At 42.9% G+C, this 20,132-nt stretch overlaps 1 protein-coding gene across 2 annotated transcripts in view; it reads right to left on the reverse strand.

The window, feature by feature from the left end:
- The window catches only part of PSPC1 (paraspeckle component 1), an 83,084-nt gene extending 73,726 nt beyond the window's left edge, over window positions 1-9,358 (reverse strand). The window contains exons 1-4 of one of the 2 annotated variants that reach the window (XM_084638178.1): window positions 8,862-9,358; window positions 6,028-6,329; window positions 3,642-3,737; window positions 2,426-2,622 (exon numbers count right to left, since the gene is read on the reverse strand). In XM_084638178.1, coding sequence (XP_084494304.1) covers window positions 2,426-2,622; window positions 3,642-3,737; window positions 6,028-6,329; window positions 8,862-9,224 — 958 coding nt within the window. In that variant the 5' untranslated portion in view covers window positions 9,225-9,358. The remainder of the gene's footprint in view (window positions 1-2,425; window positions 2,623-3,641; window positions 3,738-6,027; window positions 6,330-8,861) is intronic. The other variant, XM_084638177.1, reaches the window with a different exon arrangement.
- Between the last annotated feature and the right edge of the window lie 10,774 nt (window positions 9,359-20,132).

Raw genomic sequence — 20,132 nt, forward strand, 5'->3', positions numbered from 1 at the left:
ATGCTGGTCATGAATAGTGTGTAATTTATGTACAGGTGTTTGTACAACGAGTTACAGGTGTGCGTTAGGAACATATTTCCTAAGATATTTTATCTTAACACATCATACAAGAACTGGACGATCTTGAAAACTGGAGTAACAGAAATGGGATGAAATGGGATTTAAACGTGCAAGGTCATGCACTTAGAGACTAACAAGAAATTTTTTTGCTATTAACTGGGAACGTATCAACTGGAAGCGACGAGGAGAAAGACCTGAGTGTATTGGTTGATCACAGGATAACTATGAGCTGCCAACGTGGCTATGAAAAAGAATAATGTAATCCTAGGATGCATTAGGCAGGATATTTGCAGTAGAGATAGGGAAGTGTTACTATCATTATACAAGGCACTGGTGACACCTCATCTGGAATACTGTGTGCAGTTCTGGTCTCCAGATGATGAATTCAAAATTGGAACAGGTACAGAAAAGGACTACTAGAATCAGAGGAATGATTTTCATCTCAATGTAGGCTTTCCAAAGAGGTTGGCTTCTTTAACCTAACCAAATGAAGGCTATGGGAAATATGACTGCTCTCTATAAATACATCAAAAGTATAAATACCAGGGAGTGGGAGGAGTTATTTAAGTTAAGCGCCAAAGCTGACAAAAGAACAAATGGATATAAACTGGCCATCAACACATTCAGGCTTGAAATTAGATGAAGGTTTCTAACCATCAGAGTGAAGTTCTGAAACAGCCTTCCAAGACAAGCAGTGGGGGGCAAAAAACCAAACTGGCTTAAAGACAGAGCTTTATAAGTTTATGGAGGGGATGGTATGACGAGACTGCCTACAATGATATACAGCCGATCTGCGACTTCTAGTAGCAAATATCCCTAATGACCAGTCATGGGACGCTAAACGGAGAGGGCTCTGAGTTATTACAGAATTCTTTCTGGGAGTCTGACTGTTGGATCTTGCCAAAATGCTCAGGATCCAACTGACTTGCCATATTTGAGGTTAGGAAGGGATTTTCCCCCAGGTCAGACTGGCAGAGACCCCGGTTTGTTGTTTTTTTTCCCCCCTACTCTGTCACATGGGGCACAGGTCACTTGCAAGTTTTAACTAGTGCAAAGGGTGCATTCTCAGTAACGTAAATCATGATTTGTGGACTTCAGTAACTCAGACAGAGCTTATGAGTCTTATTACAGGAGTGGGAGGGAGAGATTCTGTGGCATGCAACGTACAGGAGATCAGAATAGATGATCATGGTGGTCCTTTCTGGCCTTAAAGTCAATGAGATATGTTGTTGAAAGAGTTGATAAACCAGCCTGCCTTAGACAAAGGAATGTGGATTTGCCTGACTGGGTCAAGCTTTGTAAGCCAGGGGACAATGAAGGTTTCAGAGCATGTAGGTGTTTCAAACCTTAAGCCTAGGCAACTTATATGTCCCCTCTGTCACAATTGTGTGTCTTTTCTTCATGTTTAGTTTTAACAAGTGATCATTCCATGACCGTATAATTTCCCTTCTCTTGGAGGTTCAAATCCCTTAAGTGTTGATACAGACTTTCAGCCTAAACAGTAACAGGTAAACAGAATAAAACTGCATGATGCTTAGTGTAGTGGTCTTTTGGATAAGAACTTGAAAATCCAGCTATTATCTCCCCAATGTGGATCAGAAGATCCCATAAAACTTTTTGTAGGGCTTACCCAGATACACTTGGCCAGTTTCCCCTACTTCCACTGTTGTGCATTGTGCCAGTGGTCTGCCACTATCCAACAGGTTTCAGTGCTGTACGTGTCTGGTTTGTTAAAAGCTTTTGGATCCTTTGTAATGAAACATGCTATTGTGTTATTTACTCAGAAGTCTGACAGTCCTTCCAACTGTGCAGAAAAAAAAACTAAAAATCAAGAAGGTGAGGATGGAATACTCCTTGAATCACCAGGTTCCTAAGTTGGGCATCAAAGCAAAAGGCTTTCAGCTATTAAAACTATAAAATTATCTCCCTCAACACTCATATGTATAAGAAATGGAAAATAATAGAGCAGCACCAGTCACACAATTTCTCTATACACAGTGTGCAAAATCTAATTTATTTCAGCCCAGGATCACAATCAACATTAAACTAAAAAACCCTTCCTACTGAATTTGTGAAGCTACCCAGCCTCTCCACACACAGTATTTAGATGTAAGTGGAGTTAATTTTACATCTGATTATATTGTACTCTGAAAATAAAAGATGAGTAGACTTGATTTTGGTTCAAATGAAAAACTGTTTCCCACCTCTAAGTATTTTCTGAAAAAGCCAAGAAATATTTAGTCTAACAAAATCTCATTTACATGTGTCACACACAACTGAGATTCATCACTCAATATGTTATGCAAAGGAACCTTTTTTGAGAAACAGGGTTTTTTTTATAGTTGGCGGAGTATCCGATTTTTACCTTGCCTCATCAGCATTAACTGATGTTCATGTCTAGCTGCTTCCATTTCCGCTTCTAGTTTCTCTTTGGCTTCTCTAATGTTCCTGTCAACCTGTTCTCGCTGCTGCTTTTCCATCTCATCAAGAGCCTTCCATCGGGAAGCATACTCAAATTCAAATGTTCCAGGTTGAGCAAAACGTGGAGGCTGCTCTCTTTCCCTAATAAAAATGCACACAGTTAAAATGTACGGAAATTTATTTATAAAGTAGCTGCAGTAGCAAAATATATTCCTGATCAAACATTCTGATTTAATTTCTAACTTTAAATCAAGTTGCCAATTTCTGTAATTTAAATTAGCAGCTCATTTTCAGAACTCAGTCCCAAAACTTTATGGCAGGACTCTGCAGTAAGATTACTCTGCATGACCAGAGAAATAGTCCAAATCAAACCCCATGTAAATTTATTCGTTTTTAAGGAAGACTTGTTTTGCATTATATTGAAAATTTCTGATGCTTTAGCAGAAGACTATGCAACTAAACTAATAATTATCAGGCTGCTAAGAAAGTGGCTTATAAACATGATTTTTTTTAACACCAATGTTTGAAAAAGTGTCATGGCTTGCTGTATTAACATATTACTCAAAGCCTTCAAAAACTAAAGCCCATCAAAATTTTAGTTCACGATACCCTTTTCAAATGCTTGTTCTATTGTAATAATTCATTAAAGAGCAATGAACCAAAATATTTATCTCATACATTATTTTAAAAAATCATTCTATTTTTGCTTGTCATCTGAGTAAGCATTTTGGCTCCAGCAATCAGGATTTCTTGGGGAGAGTCTCAAATTTCAACACTAAAATTAAAAGAACTTTGGTTTCTCCTGACACTCAAGACTTACACAGTTTACTTTATTGCAACCATCACTGCGGTATTTGAAGCCCTGATCCTGCAGGAACACTGATGTACAGAGTCAATGAGACTGCTCAGAGTAAAAATAAACATGTGCACAAATCTTTTCAGGATCAGGGACTGAGTGCCTATTATCTGAGTTTGCACTTCATAATCAGGAAAGCCTAACAACTGTATATATATTTAAAAACAAAAAAAATCTGCTTATTAGACAAACAGCACTCTCTTTCCCATCCTCACTCTACACATGAAGGTAAAATTTAATAAACTTTTGTTCATCAAGCTAACCTAATAATGTTTAAGGAAATCTGAATCTAAATCCAACTTACTTATGATACTGTTGTGTTTTTTGCATTAATTTCTCTGGTAGCCCATCTTCATCATCAAATTGTTCCATAGGTTCTACAACAACAGGTCGAGGTGTTCTGAAAGAAATATTAAAGGTTTTCTGTGTTAATATTTTAATTCATTAAACAAACCAAGGAAATCCACATTGAAACAAGTTACATTTTGTAATATTGTTGGGAAACATTCTAAAAAATGACTTCTTAGGGTCTGTTAGGTACAACTCCTTCACATTTAATGAAATTTTAAAAAAGCACTGTCTTAGTGAATAAATTTGTCTTACACATAAGCCAACTTTATCTAGAAAACACTACTGCCCTTCTGATGGAAAAATAAACTGAGCAATTTAAAGAATGAAAAAAAAAAGTTAAAAATAACTGTTTACAGGCGACTAAACTCTTTAGTGCAGCAATCATGTTTTTATTATGCATTTGTACAAATGTAGAAAAATGGGTCTGGGTCCATGAGAGGGGCTCCTAGAAGCTATCACAATACAAACAAACAGCAGCTTTGTTCAGATATACAAGAAATACAGAGATGCTTTTGAAAGTTACCTGCACAATTAAAAATAGAATTGATAAGTGGACATCAGAGTTCCCACTACAATTAAAAAATAATTTCAGCATAACTGACTTTTTAAATGTCCTGTTCTGTAAAGTGCCATATTCTTAGAAATCAACATCTTCCCTTCATGAGCTATACACATCAGAGTATCAAACACGAACAAGCTACAAATTACAGAGATTTGCTTTTGTGGGAAAGCCAATTCATTACTTTCCCAACATCGTCAGTTCTAGACTTTTTAATATTGTTATTTTACGAACAGTAAAGCGGCTTCAAATAATGAAAACCTTACAGGACTGCACAATACTATTCAAAGTAATAGGATGGCATAGCCATTACAACATAGGGCATACTCATGTTCAACTTATGCAGAGAATCAAATGCTAATGGAAGAAAGAACAGATTTCATGAAAAAAGAATAAATTAAACCATGAGTACCTGATTCTGCCACCCTTACTGAAATTAAATAACTTTGCTTCATGAGCAGGACTATTGATTTCAATGGAAATAGTGGCAGAGCAAGATAGAAACACAAGGGTGGCAAAATCTGGCCCTCAATGGTCTGAAAAGCCCCCTCAATCCCTGATTATTAAGGGCATTCAACACATAATAGAAGAGTTTTTCAATACAATTGCATAAACCAATCTGGGTGAGTAAAAAATGTGAAAAATCTCATCCCATTATATAGATCTTCACAAAGAACCCAAAAAGCTACATAAATTAGAGTGTAACAAATTGTTTCATTGTATGATAGTTTTCTGGAATACTAAAACTTGTAATGTAAAGTTCTGGTAGCCACACTGTTCTTTCCATGGCTCTTCTTTCCCTATCCTATATCTTTGTAGCACAGCAGTTTCCACAAAAGTATATTTACAAAACAGTTGCATAATGATTCCATTATCAGTTACATCTTGTAACGAGTGCCATATGTAATGTGCCTGCAACACAATGTAGCAGCCACAACAGGGACCTACTAAATATGCCTGTAATTTAGTCCATTAGGGAATATTTTGGATTTTTAATTCAGGCCAAAATCATGTGTTTTTATTCACTCAAACATTATGTCACTCACCTAAATGAGAAAAGTTATAGATAACTGCACAATACATTTTTTCCTAAGCAGTTGCAATTTCAACCATATTCAGCAAAGCAGCATAAAACTGCTAATGGCAAATGCATGTAGGCAAGCAGTCACACCACCACTAATAGTCCTCTGCCATTATGGCAAAGTGTGGAGAGGCAGAATTACAAAAGTATGAAGGAAGAGATTAAAAAAAGGTGATGAGGTGCTATCAATAATAGCAAGACTTGAAAAATGTACATGCCCAGTTAGTAGGAAACCATACAGTTGTTAACATAACCGTCAAAATATGAACAGATGCAGGGTCATGTTCCTCCTAAGTCTGCAAATAGAAAACTTCAGCGCTTCTTCTTATAGTTTTGCCAAGATACCGCAAAGTAAACACCAACTAGAGTCTTGTCAGTTTTCACTACTGTTATTGGAAACTTCATGGTCAAGAATGAAACCAAAAACAATCTAATTACCTTTGGAGAATTCTGAATAGGTATGGAGAAAGTAAAAGTTACTGGAAAATAATTAAAGAACCTACAAAGAAAATAACACCTACCCATGAACATACTGTATTTACATATAACCAAATAAATTTACATATAACCAAAGCAAATCTGGTGTCCAAGTTCTGAGAACACAATAAAAGGTCTGACCATGCTCTTGGTTGCAGTTTTCTATACATTATAAAACTCTCACCCACAAATCTGACCAGAAAAAAAAAACCTGTAACTTACGTTGTTAGTAAGAATGCCCCATCACTGCATCTCTCTAGAGCCTTCCTTGCCGGAGGTTTTGCTGCAAACTCTACAAAACCTTTTCCTGTAGCTCTGCCGCGGTCATCTACTACAACAACAGCCCTCTCCACTGGACCAAATTGAGAAAAAGCTTGTTCCAGAAGCTCATTGGAAACCACAGGTGAAAGATTCTTGACTGTTAAGGCAGCTCCATGTGTAGCAAATCGAATTCGAAGTGGTCTACTCTTCAAAATAGTACCATCAAGTTCTGTCTTTGCTATTTCAGCCAGTGTTCTAGATTCCTTTCCAAGAGGGGAAAAAAAACATTTTATATGAATCCATTCTATACTTGCCTCAAGGATACTGAGTCAATTTATTAGTTTTCAGCTATTTTACCATTACTTAAAACATTTTTTTAAAGTTATGAGCATATTAAAATTAAGGGGGGGATTGGTCAACATTCAAAGTATCCTCTTCCCAAAGCAAGAGCTTTTCAGATTCTGTTTGTTCAATGATTTCAGCAATCTGCATTTGTTTTTCCATACAATTTGTTCTAATACGTCGTACTTTAAATCCATTAGTTTTGCTCGCATGTGCTAGAGGATGATTCCCCAAACACTCCTACAGCAGAAAAGTACGCAATTCTTTATATGGACAGTCAAAGTGAGTTCAGAACTTTCACACAACTTTTTTTCATAGGGACATATATATTATTTTCGTTTCTGCCTCTGTGAGAGGGAGGGGAGAAGTTTCCCCTCATTCACTCTTTGACAGAAATTTTAAAATGTATAGGGAATTTTTTATTTTTTTTGTTACCATTCTTTTTATCCACTACCACTTTTGATTGAACTGATTGCTGAACTAAAGTCAAATACGATCTACATTCTAGCAGCACTATTTTGTTTTCTCTAGGGATTTTTATTATGCCTGTTGTATTTATTACCCTTCACTTGTTTTTGTGCCTTTTGCATCTATCTAACCCAAGTGTCAATTTTCCCTGACATTGCCCTCCCATTCTTATCCTGGAATTTTTCCTTTAACTTCTTTCACCTATATCCCAAGTTATTGTACTAAAGGAATCAAGCCAAAGAAAGTGGGAGACAGCTTTCTTCACAACCTCTGCAAAATTATTCAGTTGGCCAAAAAGACTACGAAAGAGTGACGTGAGATGCTCCATTCCTTAATCCTCTCAGCTACTACTAGCAAAGGGACAGTATTCTATCCCAGTTATATATTCAAGAAAAAAAAGCCTCTGTATAGCAACATTTTAAAAAAATACAAGTATTTACACATTAGAAAAATCAATGTCAAAGTTACAATTTAAAAAAAAATCTAAAATATTGGAAACTGACAATTTAAGTACCCAAAAAAATCTTAACTCTGCTTTTCTATGCCCACCACCCTGTGCATTCTCTATTGACAGCAGCTTTGACTATGAAAAGCATCCCAGCATAGCAGACAGACTGATGATATGTTAAAACCTGTGGGCAATAAGCTAGCTTTGACTGCCTCAATTTTTTCATGATACACCAGAAACCAGATTTTCAAAAATGATGAGCACACATAATCCAAAAACCAGGCAGCCCCCTTTAAGGTTTCGTAAAGTGGAGACCATTAAGTGGGGCATGCAAAAACACTGGTACTAGTCTAGTAGCTTTTGAAAATGTAGGCTCTTCTTTTCAAAAGGATCTCAAGGAAACAGTAAGTGTATTTCACAATATATTTCACTAAAATGCAAATGGTATAACTTAACCTCTGAAATTGAGCCTCATTCTTTCATGAATGGAAGCCTACAGCAAATAATCCTACCTGGCTCAGACGCCACATATTTGGCTTTCCAAGAAATAAAGAACAAAAGGAGTGGGAGAAGTATCCAGAGCTCCTCCTTGAAGTATAATAAAACTTAATTCATGCTACATCATAAACAGGAAAAATCCAATTAATCACACAAAGAAACTTCTGGAAATAATGCAGTACGAGGGTGGACCAACCATCTCAACCCAACTAAACATGCTTTCTTATTCAAAGAAGCATTTTCCATTTTCTACTACTGAAAATTAAAAGGCAGTAAGAGTATCAGGTTATCTGTGCAGAACAAGTGGGGCTGGTGGGTGGGAGGTGAAGGCAGTTGGACATGTAAGTGGACAGGCAATAGTGTGCACTACTTGGGGATAGAAATGGAGGCGGTGAGGCAAGTGGCAGTCAGTGTATGGAAGATTTCAGAGAAGCAGCCGTATTAGTCTGTATTTGCAAAAAGAAAGGGAGTACTTGTGGCACCTTAGAGACTAACAAATTTATTTGAGCATAAGCTTTCGTGAGCTACAGCTCACTTCATTGGATGCATTCAGTGGTATGTCCAAATAAATTGGTTAGTCTCTAAGGTGCCACAAGTACTCCTTTTCTTTTTAGTGTATGGAAGAGTAACCATGGCAAGGCATGAAAGAAAGAACTGTACCAGGCGGAGGAGCAGAAGAGAAGCAATCAGGCTGTGAAACTAGCACTGACTGTACTGACAAGGGAAAGGAGACGAGGCTGTAGGGAAACATCTGTCCCACTCCGCCCCCAACTCGCACACAGAGGCCGGGGGGGGCGACGACACAAGCACTGTCCCACTCCCCCCCCCCCCCCCGTATCAGGGAGATGTAGGTTAGGCGACTTTAGGGGCGAGGTCCGTCCCAATCCCACCCCCACAATGCCTGTACGGCATGCAAACACCGAGACAGGCCTCTCCCACTGCCCCCCGAACGGTGTCAGTACCGGAATACTGTAGGCGGCCGGAGGGACGAGGCCTGCCCCACTCCCTCGCAGACACGGATGGGGGAAGAGGTCCTTACCAGGCGGATGAAGCCGAAGCCGCGGTCGCGGTTGATAAAGACCTCGCTGGGCTCCCCGTAGCGCTCGAAGAGGCGCTTGAAGTCCTCCTCGGTGATGTCCGTGGGCAGGTTCCCCACGAAGAGGCGGCAGCGCTGCGTGTAGCTCTTTTCGCCGGGCTTGAGGAAGCTCTTGATGTCGATGGTGAACCCGACCTCCTGCTCCTCGTCGCCAGCCTCTTTGCCCGGCGCCATGGCCCCTACCTCGCTGTCCGCCTCCAGGCCCCGCATCCCCTTCAGGCCGCCGCCCCCCACCATGCCGAGCGGGGCCGCCGGGGAGCTGTTTTCGATCCGCACTTGTTTCAAGTTCCGGCTGTTCGCTGCCATGTTTCGGTCTCTCTCACGCTCTGAGGGGGTCCCGGAGCCGCCGCAACCACTGACCGGACCACCAGCGAGCGGATTCAAAATGGCGGCGGCGCCAGCCCGAACGAGTTAACGTCTCTGAGGAAAGCCCCTCCCACCAACTGCTCCACCGTTGCGCCTGCGCAGTGACTCCCACCGGCGGGAGAAAGGGGGCGGGGAGACCGTCCGAGGCGAGCGTGGGGAAGCTGGGACTAGGGGTGGGGCAGGTTTGCTTGTGTCGCGGGACGCCCCGCTCGCTGCGCTGGGATATTCGTCCTGTGGCGCTTTTCAGAGGAGCTGGGGGTTGCCCCTTTAAATCCCCGCCGCACTCTCCATCGAAGCGGCTGTGGTTGAGCGGCTCTCTCGCTACAGGTGTCAGAGTAGCAGCCGCGTTAGTCTGTAGTCGCAAAAAGAAAAGGAGGACTAGTGGCACCTTAGAGACTAACCAATTTATTTGAGCATGAGCTTCCCTGAGCTACAGCTCACTTCATGGATGCAGATGCAGATGAAGCGAGCTGTAGCTCACAAAAGCTCATGCTCAGATAAATTGGTTAGTCTCTAAGGTGCCACTAGTCCTCCTTTTCTTTTTGTGACTACAGACTAACGCGGCTGCTACTCTGACACCAGTTAGTAAAACAGGTGAGTCTAGATTAGAATCTGTGGTTACCGAGGGCTGGGTTTTAGTACATTATATATTCTCCTGGACCTAGGCCCAAATGCATAGGGATAGGGAAAAGCTGCAGCAGGCTGAAGAGGATGAAGACCATCATCATGCATTTTTGTCTGTCCCGTCTGAAGGTTCAGCTCTGAATGGAAAATGCTGAAGTGACAGGAAGCTCCATGTGCCATGCCAATGACATGTTATGGGATTTTGGTGTATTTCCAAAAATACCTGTGCTGCATGTGAGACAAAGACAGGCAGGGGCAATTGTCAAAACCTTTAACTTGGAAAAATCTGAAGGGATTTTCATGAGGCCAATAAAGAACTATCTCCATGCCAAAGTTCAAAGTAAAATTGCAAACATTGGAGGTGTTAGAACTCTTTTTTTTTTTAATTGCAATAATTTTTCATTGTAGACAATGTTATGGGTCATTTTTAGTTATTCAGAAAGCAGGGGAGGGATAGCTCAGTGGTTTGAGCATTAGCCTGCTAAAACCAGGGTTGCAAGCTCAATCCTTGAGGGGGCCATTTAGGGATCTGGGGCAAAAATTGGGGATTGGTCCTGCTTTGAGCAGGGGGTTGGACTAGATGATCTTCTGAGGTGAGGTCCCTTCCAACCCTGATATTCTATGATTACAAGAAAATACCATTATAGTGCCATCTGGTGACTAAATCCAGGATTGTCTCAATAATTTTAATCAAATTACCTGGAAAGAAAAAATAGGAAACCTAGAATAAATTGGTCTATCCTTTGTAGTCTTAGAGAAATAAGATGATGAGGACTTCTAATTTAAAATGTATTAGTGGGCTTCCTTTCTCTGTTCAATTCACTACTAAACGTAATTATACAATGGATGGCTGCTGGGTCTAAATGGAGAGAGTAATCTTCTAAACATACCACCTTTACAAGATGCTCCATCAAACCCAACCGAATGTAGTTATTACAACATTTCTTTGCAGGCCGTCATTAGAATCTGGAAAAAGTGAGGGGGAAAGCCAGTGTCTCTGAATATGCCTTCCCTTTTACTCCTATAAGTAATGCTGATCTTGGTAAAGGAAACAAAGGCTGCCAGAAATTTGATTGTCGGACTCACCAGTTTGAGCTTGAGGAAAGCATCCTAGCTTTTCTAAAGAAATAACTTTGAAAGCTGTATCCCTCACAAACATTGCTAGGTCACAGAATATGTGTTTGGCAATATTTTCCAACTAAAGTACTTTGCCTGTACTCCAGCTTACAAGAAAGATATAATCAGACTCCCAACTAAAATAGAAAGCAGTGTACTAATCCTTCCACTGCGTAATGCAGCAACATCTGAAATATAATATGCACTCAGCTATTTCTTACCAGTCACTTAAACTGTGTTCAAAAATAGGAGATGGACTTGGGCAGGCAGTTTACCCAAACAAACAAATAAGTCATCTGGAACTTTTTGTGCAGCTGTATCCCAGTCAAGCAGGGAAATGTGTGGTACAATCATAGAAATGTAGGGCTGGAAGGACATTGAGAGGTCATCTAGTCCATCCCCCTGCTGAGGCAGGATCAAATATACCTAGACCATCTTTGTCTAGCCTGTTTTTAAAAACCTCCAGTGACTGGGATTCCACAATCACCCTTGGAAGCCTATTTCAGTACTTAACTATCCTTATAGTAAGAATTTTTTTCCTAATATGTAACCTAAATCACCCTTGCTGCACATTAAGCCCATTACTTCTTGTCCTGCCTTCAGTGGACATAGAGAACAATTGCTCACCGTCCTTTTTATAACAGCCCTTAATATATTTGAAGACTGTTGTCAGATTCCCCCTTAATCTTCTTTTCTCAAGACCAAACATACCCAGTTTTTTTAACCCTTCCTCAGGTCATGTTTTCTAAACCTGTCATCATTTTTGTTGCTCTCCTCTTGGCTCTCTCCTATTTCTCCACATCTTTCCTAAAGTGTGGTGTCAAAACTGGACACCATACTCTAGCTAAGGCTTCACCACTGCTGAGCAGAGTGGGACAATTACTAACCATGTCTTACATACAACAATCCTGTTAATATACCCCACATTATGTAAGTCTGTTTCACAACTCATCATATTGTTGGCTCATATTCAATTTGTGTTCCACTATCACCTCCAGATCCTTTTCAGCAGTACTACTGCCTAGCCCGTTATTCCCCATTTTGTATTTGTGCATTTGATTTTTCTTTCCTAAACAAAGTACTTTGCACTTGTCTTTTCTGAATTGCATCTTGTTGATTTTAGATCAATTCTCCAATTTGCCAAGGTCATTTTGAATTCTAATCCTGTCCTCCAAAGTGCTTGCAACCCCACCCAGCCTGGAATCATCCACACATCTTAAAAGCATACTCTCTATTCCATTATCCAAGTCATGAATGAAAAGGTTGAATATTACCAGACCCAGAAGAGACCCCTGCAGGACCCCACTAGATACATCCTCCCAGTTTGACAGTGAACCATTTATAATTACTCTTTGAGTATGTTTTTCTCAACCAGCTGTGCACCAACTATATAGTAATTTCACTAGACCACATTTCCCTAGTCTGCTTATAAGGATGTCATGTAGGATTGTGTCAAAACTCTTACTAAAATCAAGATGTGTCATGTCTATAGCTATAGGCCCATAACCCTGTAAAAGAAGGAAATTAGGTTGGTTTGGCATGACTTCTTGACAAGTCCATGTTGGCTATTACTTATCACCCTATTATCCTCTAAGTCAGTGGTGGGCAACCTGCGGCCCATCAGGGTAAGCTGACTGCAGGCCTTGAGACATTTTGCGGACGTTGACCATCCGCAAGCATGGCCCCCTGCAGCTCCCAATGGCCGCGGTTCGCCATTCCCAGCCAATGGGAGCTGCGGGAAGTGACCCGCGCTGCAAGGACGTCTGGACCTGCAAGGACGACTGCGGATGGTCAATGTCCACAAAACATCTCGCAGCCCGCAATCAGCTTACCCTAATGGGCCGCAGGTTGCCCACCACTGACTTAGAGGATAACAGAGTGATAAGTAATAGCCAACATGGACTTGTCAAGAAGTCATGCCAAACCAATCTAATTTCCTACGAGCTTGCAAACTGATTGTTGAATAAGAGCCTAGGAGGGGGATCCACAGGACCTGGGGGGGGATCCTTTAGCCCACTAGAAGGTTGCTAGAAGGTCCACTTGATTATTCAGCTTTGACACTTATGTGTGGTCCTTGCTGTGGGCTTTTACTTTACACAGGTAAGTTTGTCCCAACCTGTTGGATGCCAGATCCCAGACATGCTGAAGGTAATTAGCATACTATATGGGTTTTCCGTCTACTGAGTGCATCTGACGCTGAATCCACACAGGCATCCAGTCACTTAGAGCTCAGATCACCCAGTCTGAATCAGAGCAGATGCAAATGTCTTCTTCCTGTTTTTCTTCGCATAGGACAGCCATAACTGCCATTATCTCGGAAGCCTGAGCTGAATATGGCTTGACCATGCCTTGTAGTATCCTTTTCGAGGCTGGCTGTACAGCAGCATAGATTACTGTTGAATAATTTGTTAATGGTTCAGAGATTGCTTTGCCTAGTTCCTTCAATACCTTACGGTGAATTTTGTCAAGCCCTGACAACCTGAATACCTCTAACTTATATAAACATTCATTAACCTGTTCTTTCTATCTTGTTGTTAATGTTAATTCTGTTAAGCACCTGACCATAATTAACTTTTTTAGTGAAGACTGAAGCAAAATAGGTATGTCAGAATACTCACTGCAATGTATTCTCCCCTTCCACATTAAATGCAACCAAAAGCAGTTATTTTCCTATATCTGTTTGCCTCTGATATCCAGTCTTCTGGAGCAGAAGAGGAGAAAATCTCTGAGATGGTGATTTCTCAGCCAGTGGCCAAAGCAGTCGCTGAGAAAAAAAGGATGGCTAATGTAGAAAAAAGAAGTCTCTTTCTGGGGCACTCAGTATAGGTATGGCCCCACCAAATTCCTGGTAATGAAAAATGGACTGTGAAATCTGGTCTTTTGTGTGCTTTTAGCCTACACTATACAGATTTCCCAGGGGAGACCAGCGTTTCTCAAATTGGGGGTTCTGACCCAAAAGGGCGTTGCAGGGGGGTGGCCTGGTTATTTTAGGAGGGCTGCAGTACTGCCACACTTACTTCTGCGCTGCCTTCAGAGCTGGATGGCCGGAGAGCAGTGGCTGGGCGCCCAGCTCTGAAGGCGGCGCCCCCCGAGCAGCAGCACAGAAGTAAAGCTGGCAATACCATACCATGCCACCCTTACTTCTGCACTGCTGCTAGTGGCGGCTCTGCCATCCTCCAGCTGCCCAGCTCTGAAGGCAGTGTCACTGCCAACAGCAGCACAGAAGTAAGAGTAGAAATACCGCAACCCCCCCTTACAACAGCCTTTGCGATTCCCCCTACAACTTCTTTTTGGGTCAGGATCCCTACAATTACACCACCATGAAATTTCAGATTTAAATAGCTGAAATCATGAAATTAACGATTTTTAAAATCCTATGTCCGTGAAATTGACTGAAGTGGACCGTGAATTTGGTAGGGCCCTTAGTATAGGCAATCAGCCTTGTTCGTGTGTTGCAGTCATGGTAACAGGTGAAAGCCAGATGAATTTGGCAAGCTTAATAATCCATCAGGGATAGGAGGCATCGCCTTCCTCTTCTCTTAGAATCATAGAATAATAGAATATCAGGGTTGGAAGGGACCTCAGGAGGTCATCTAGTCCAACCCCCTGCTCGAAGCAGGACCAATCCCAACTAAATCATCCCAGCCTGGGCTTTGTCAAGCCTGACCTTGAAAACCTCTAAGGAAGGAGATTCCACCACCTCTCTAGGTAACCCATTCCAGTGCTTCACCACCCTCCTCGTGAAAAAGTTTTCCCTAACATCCAACCTAAACCTCCCCCACTGCAACTTGAGACCATTATTCCTTGTTCTGTCATCTGCTACCACTGAGAACAGTCTAGATCCATCCTGTTTGGAACCCCGTTTCAGGTAGTTGAAAGCATCTATCAAATCCCCCCTCATTCTTGTCTTCTGCAGACTAAACAATCCCAGTTCCCTCAGCCTTTCCTCATAAGTCATGTGCTCCAGCCCCCTAATCATTTTTGTTGCCCTCTGCTGGACTCTTTCCAATTTTTCCACATCCTTCTTGTAGTGTGGGGCCCAAAACTGGACACAGTACTCCAGATGAGGCCTCACCAATGTCAAATAGAGAGGAATGATCACGTCCCTCGATCTGCTGGCAATGCCCCTACTTATACATCCCAAAATGCTGTTCGCCTTCTTGGCAACAAGGGCACACTGTTGACTCATATCCAGCTTCTTGTCCACTGTAACCCCTAGGTCCTTTTCTGCAGAACTGCTGCCTAGCCATTCAGTCCCTAGTCTGTAGCGGTGCATGGGATTCTTCCGGCCTAAGTGCAGGACTCTGCACTTGTCCTTGTTGAACCTCATCAGATTTCTTTTGGCCCAATCCTCTAATTTGTCTAGGTCCCTCTGTATCCTATCCCTACCCTCCAGCGTATCTACCTCTCCTCCCAGTTTAGTGTCATCTGCAAACTTGCTGAGGGTGCAATCCACGCCATCCTCCAGATCATTAATGAAGATATTGAACAAAACCGACCCCAGGACCAACCCTTGAGGCACTCCGCTTGATACCGACTGAAAGGAAGTAACTACATTATCCCCATTTTATGGATGGGGAACAGAAGTGAGTTGACTTGCCCATGGTCCCCTAGCAGGCCAGCAGGCCCATCTTGAACTGCAAGATGTCAGAAATTATCTTTTCCTTCTGCTAGATAAAAGTAGACAGAAGCCCCAAAGTATCAATCATTCTGTCAGGTTGTGGCAGGACTACAGGACTGTGCCTAGGACCCAGCTCCAGGAGACATGTGATTACATCAGAATCTCAGATTACATTTTAAAAAAAAGTGTTTAGCTCTCCTTTTTTCAAGTTTTGTTTCCTAAACATGAACACAGGATGACAAAACTGATGCAGCAATGTCTGCAGACAACCTAAAACAGTAGATCCGAGAGGAGAAACTGCCCCGTTCACATTAATGAGATGCTAACTCAAGATGCACTGCTCGAGGAGGCTCCACCAATACCACCCCACCAGAGGACTTTGCATATGGCCAGAGAAGAATGCAGCAGGCCTCGCCCATCAATCCTAACAGATATACCTCAACTGCTGGTGTAAGTTCTGGGGGACTTCCTCCTGCCAAATTTGACAGAGATTGGGACACGTTTCAGAGGTTCCTGAACCAATGTCAGCCACTCTTTCTCCTCCACCACCAATCATTTCCCATGGATAAGGCCCCTGCAGGCTCATCTTAAATTTGTTGATTCAGGCCTTGGCCTTGGCTTCCTGAAACAGTCCGGCCCTCTCTTGTGACAATTAGAGGAATTTATTCAAGCTATGGCCATCATCTTCAGTGATCCCAACTATGTGCAGACCACCAAGGCAGCCCTTTACACCTTATGGCAAGGAGGCCAGCCCATACCATCTATGCTGCTGAATTTCATCATTTTTTCTTCTGACACCAAGTGGAATGAGGCAGCACAGCATCACCATTTCCGCTTGGGTTTAAATGAGGATATAAAGGACGAGTTTGCATGGATGGAGCCTCTGTCCAGTTTGAACAATCTGATTGATTTGTGCATCAGAATCAACTTTCACCTCATGGAGCATTGTCATTAGCATACCTCTATTTTCTGGAAGCCGCCATTCACCCTGCCCCTGACATCGCAAATATACAGGTCTTCCCTGGCATCAGAGCTCCTGCAAACCAACCAGGTTAATCCGCACCTCCCCAACTTGGAGAAGCACCAATGCTCGGCATTAGGTTTGTGCTTATATTGTGGAGAACCTGGCCATCTTGCCTTGACATGTCTGTGAAGACTAAGGCAGAACTGGGGCCGGGAAAGACCATGTCCCCAGCCCTTAGGAGTGGGTCCAAGCCGAGCTGGTCTTCTCCCCACTTCGGAGGTTCCCAGCATCCATGGGCCACAGTTGGCACAACAGGATCCCTGAGTCAGTTTCTCTGAATATCTCTATTAATCTGACTACCAGTAAGCCCCGAGATCCCTCTACAGACCCTAGACAACTCAGAGGCCTCATGTAATTTTATGGACTTAAACTTTGCCAAGATCCATGCTGTTCCCACCACATCCAAGGACTTCTATATTTGGGAGGAGCTCAGTGGGGGGAGGCTCTGGATGCAGGGGGTGAGGCTTGACGGTGTAGGGATTCAGGTGTGGGGAGCTCGGTGGGAGGATGCTGGGGGTCCAGATGCACTGGGGCTGGGCAGATGGGAGGGTAGCTCCCCATAGAGTGACCCCTCTCCCCACAGCTGAGAAGTGATGGGGGCAGGGGATGCAAAGCTTCCTAGAGTCAGGGGAGTTTGCTGAGAGTGGGTCTGACCTGGCTCCAGTGGCTCTCTGGAGGGGAAGTCCCATCATCCTCTTTCCCCGCCCCCACCCCCCACATGCACTGGGATGAGCAGCTCAGCACTCACCTGGGTTGGGAAGCAGCTCAGCTGCCTGGCTCTTATTGGAAACGGCCCAAAGCAGGAGCTCTGCTGTGAGGTCAGTGCTCTCTTGCCCTCCCCTTACACAGGCCATGTGAGGAAACTGCCCAGCAGGCACAGAGCTCCTGGCATCATGTTATACCAATAAAATAAAAACCAGCAGGATCTTATTAAAGGGGAAAAGGCAAAATACCACATTTATTGTGAATACAGAAAGAATCATAGTAAGCAGTTAGTTATAGCTATAATGTTCCATTCAATTCACACATTCATTCATACACACATACACACACACACACAGGTTCTGCAAGGTTGTTATCATAGTTACCAGCCTTAGAGTTGCTCATGCCAAGCCACTGGCCAGGTGACCTGGACATGAGGAGGGAGCAGGGCCTTGTCAGATGCACATCTGATGCTCCTGGAAGTTGGTTGGAAGTTGGTTTGCAGAATCAGACCCCAAAGTTCTCACTTTCTAGCGTCCATTTTTATAGGAATTTCTTCCTATGCCAGTCTAGGCAAATGCTGTTGCTGAATCAATCAGCAGATAGCACATTCCTGATGGCTCCGTGCTGCCAGATGTTATCTTGTTCTTTGGTTCTCCCATTCTTGAGGCTGTTGGGTGGATTCCAGTCTGCCCTCCGGGGGTCCTCTGGTTATTTCCACTTGACGCCTTCTTCAGCCGATGGACACTGGATTCTTAGGCTGGCACCTCCCTGATCATTCAGTTATTATCCACAACAAGCATCCATCCACATATATCCTCTATCACTATTTTAAATCACAATTGTTAACAAAGCGAGATGAATATAACAAAAGGGCGGGGAGTCTCTGGGTGCTGTTTCTGTTGTTACAGAGTATTGCTTTGAGTCTCTCTCTCTGTGTGAGTAGTTGTTGTTACAAAGAATTGCTTTGAGAACAGACTCTGTCTTAGAATGTACTAACACAATTAGCAGCTTGCAAGTTTCACACATAGAGGGAGAGAAACAGTACCAAAAACCAAGAGACCTCTTAATTAGTAATACCCTGGAATTTAAACTATGGGGAATCAAACTCATTTGTGATTTTAATACAGAACTTCTTTAATATGATCCAACAACCACCCCTCATCCCGTCAACATTCCTCCGTGAGGAGATAGCAGAACCAACTACATGGGAGAAACCTTGGCACACCCCCCACATGTCGCCTCTGTGTCATATCCAGTTTGGGGCCATCAAAGCAGCCTTTGAAGAATGGTGTCATCTTCTGGAGGGTGCTAGTTCCCAGTCCAAGTCCTGACAGACCATAAAAATTTGCAATACCTAAAAATGGCCAGGCACCTGAAACTGTGGCAGGCATGCTGGTCTCTCTTCTTCATGCTATTTGAGTTTGTAGTTACCTACTAGCCAGGGACAAGGAACAAGAAGGCGGATGCATTTGTCACAAAAAAATGAGTATTAAAAACCTGGTGAGGAGACTATGTCCATGATTCTCAAGCCCTCAAACTTCATTTCTGAAGTTATGTGGCCTCTGACCTACATCTGTTCTCAGTTACCTAGTGATCCTATTGCAATCCAAACCCGTCAAGACTGAGACCATGACCAGGACCAAACCTCCACGGGCTTCACATTCCAGGACATGATCCTATACCACAAGGGATGCATCTATGTGCCCGAAGGGGCCACTTGGTTTTGAGTCCTACAATTTGCCACACAGCTCTCCTAGCAGGCCACTTCGGCCATTTCAAGACCCAAGAATTGTTTTCCAGGAACTTTCGGTGGGTGCTATACACATCTCTGTTGGGTTCTCCTACACAGAGTCTTTTGACCTTTCCGCCTGGACCAATACCCCCCATTCAAGACTGCTGATCTTCTCCAGCCCTTACCCACTCCACCCTGGCTTTGGGTCATCATCATATCAATAGATTTTATCGTGGAATTACCACCACTCCCAAGGTCACACTACCATTCTAATGGAGGTTGACCATTTAACGAAGATAGTGCATTTTGTTCCATGTCGAGCACTTCCCTCTGCTGAGTAGACACGCTGCCTGTTTGTGAGCAACATCTTTTATCTGTATGGCTTGCCTACAGGTGTGGTGTCTGAGTGAGGATCCCAGTTTATTTCCCACTTCTAGTGAGAATTTCTATGATGTCTGAGTTTTCAGATCTTAACCTCAACAACCTATGATCCCAGCACCAATGGGCAGGAGGAGTGGGTCAGTCAGGTTCTTGAACAGTACCTACATTGCTTCCGAAACTGTCATCAGGATGATTGGTTGTCCCCATAAGTGCTGGAACTAGGCTTGCTGCGGGTGCTGCCACACCCCCTGGCTTGAAGTGGTTTCCAATATATACAGGGTTTATAATTTGGTTAAATGGCTCTCAGCACCCCCCTCCTCTGACTATAACTTTTCAGGGCCAAGAAGAATATGTGGTTTGGCAGATTCTAGACTCTTGTCATATTTGAGGAAAACTACAGTATCTAATTAACTGGGATGGATATGGCCCCGATGAACATTCATGGGAACCTGCAGAACACATCCATGCCCTGAAACTCCTACACACCTTTCACCACACTTACCTGAGAAATCAGGTCTCAAGGCCCCTGGGGAGGTACTGTCAGTAATCAGGGCCTGCAGCAGAGCTAGTTTCCAAGCAGCTTCATCAGTACAGCTGGCCTGCAGCAGGCTGCCCGATTAGCCACACCACCTGATCAGCTGCAGA

Source organism: Lepidochelys olivacea (assembly GCF_965140295.1).
Source record: "Lepidochelys olivacea isolate rLepOli2 genome assembly, chromosome: 1".
NCBI lineage: Eukaryota > Metazoa > Chordata > Testudines > Cheloniidae > Lepidochelys > Lepidochelys olivacea.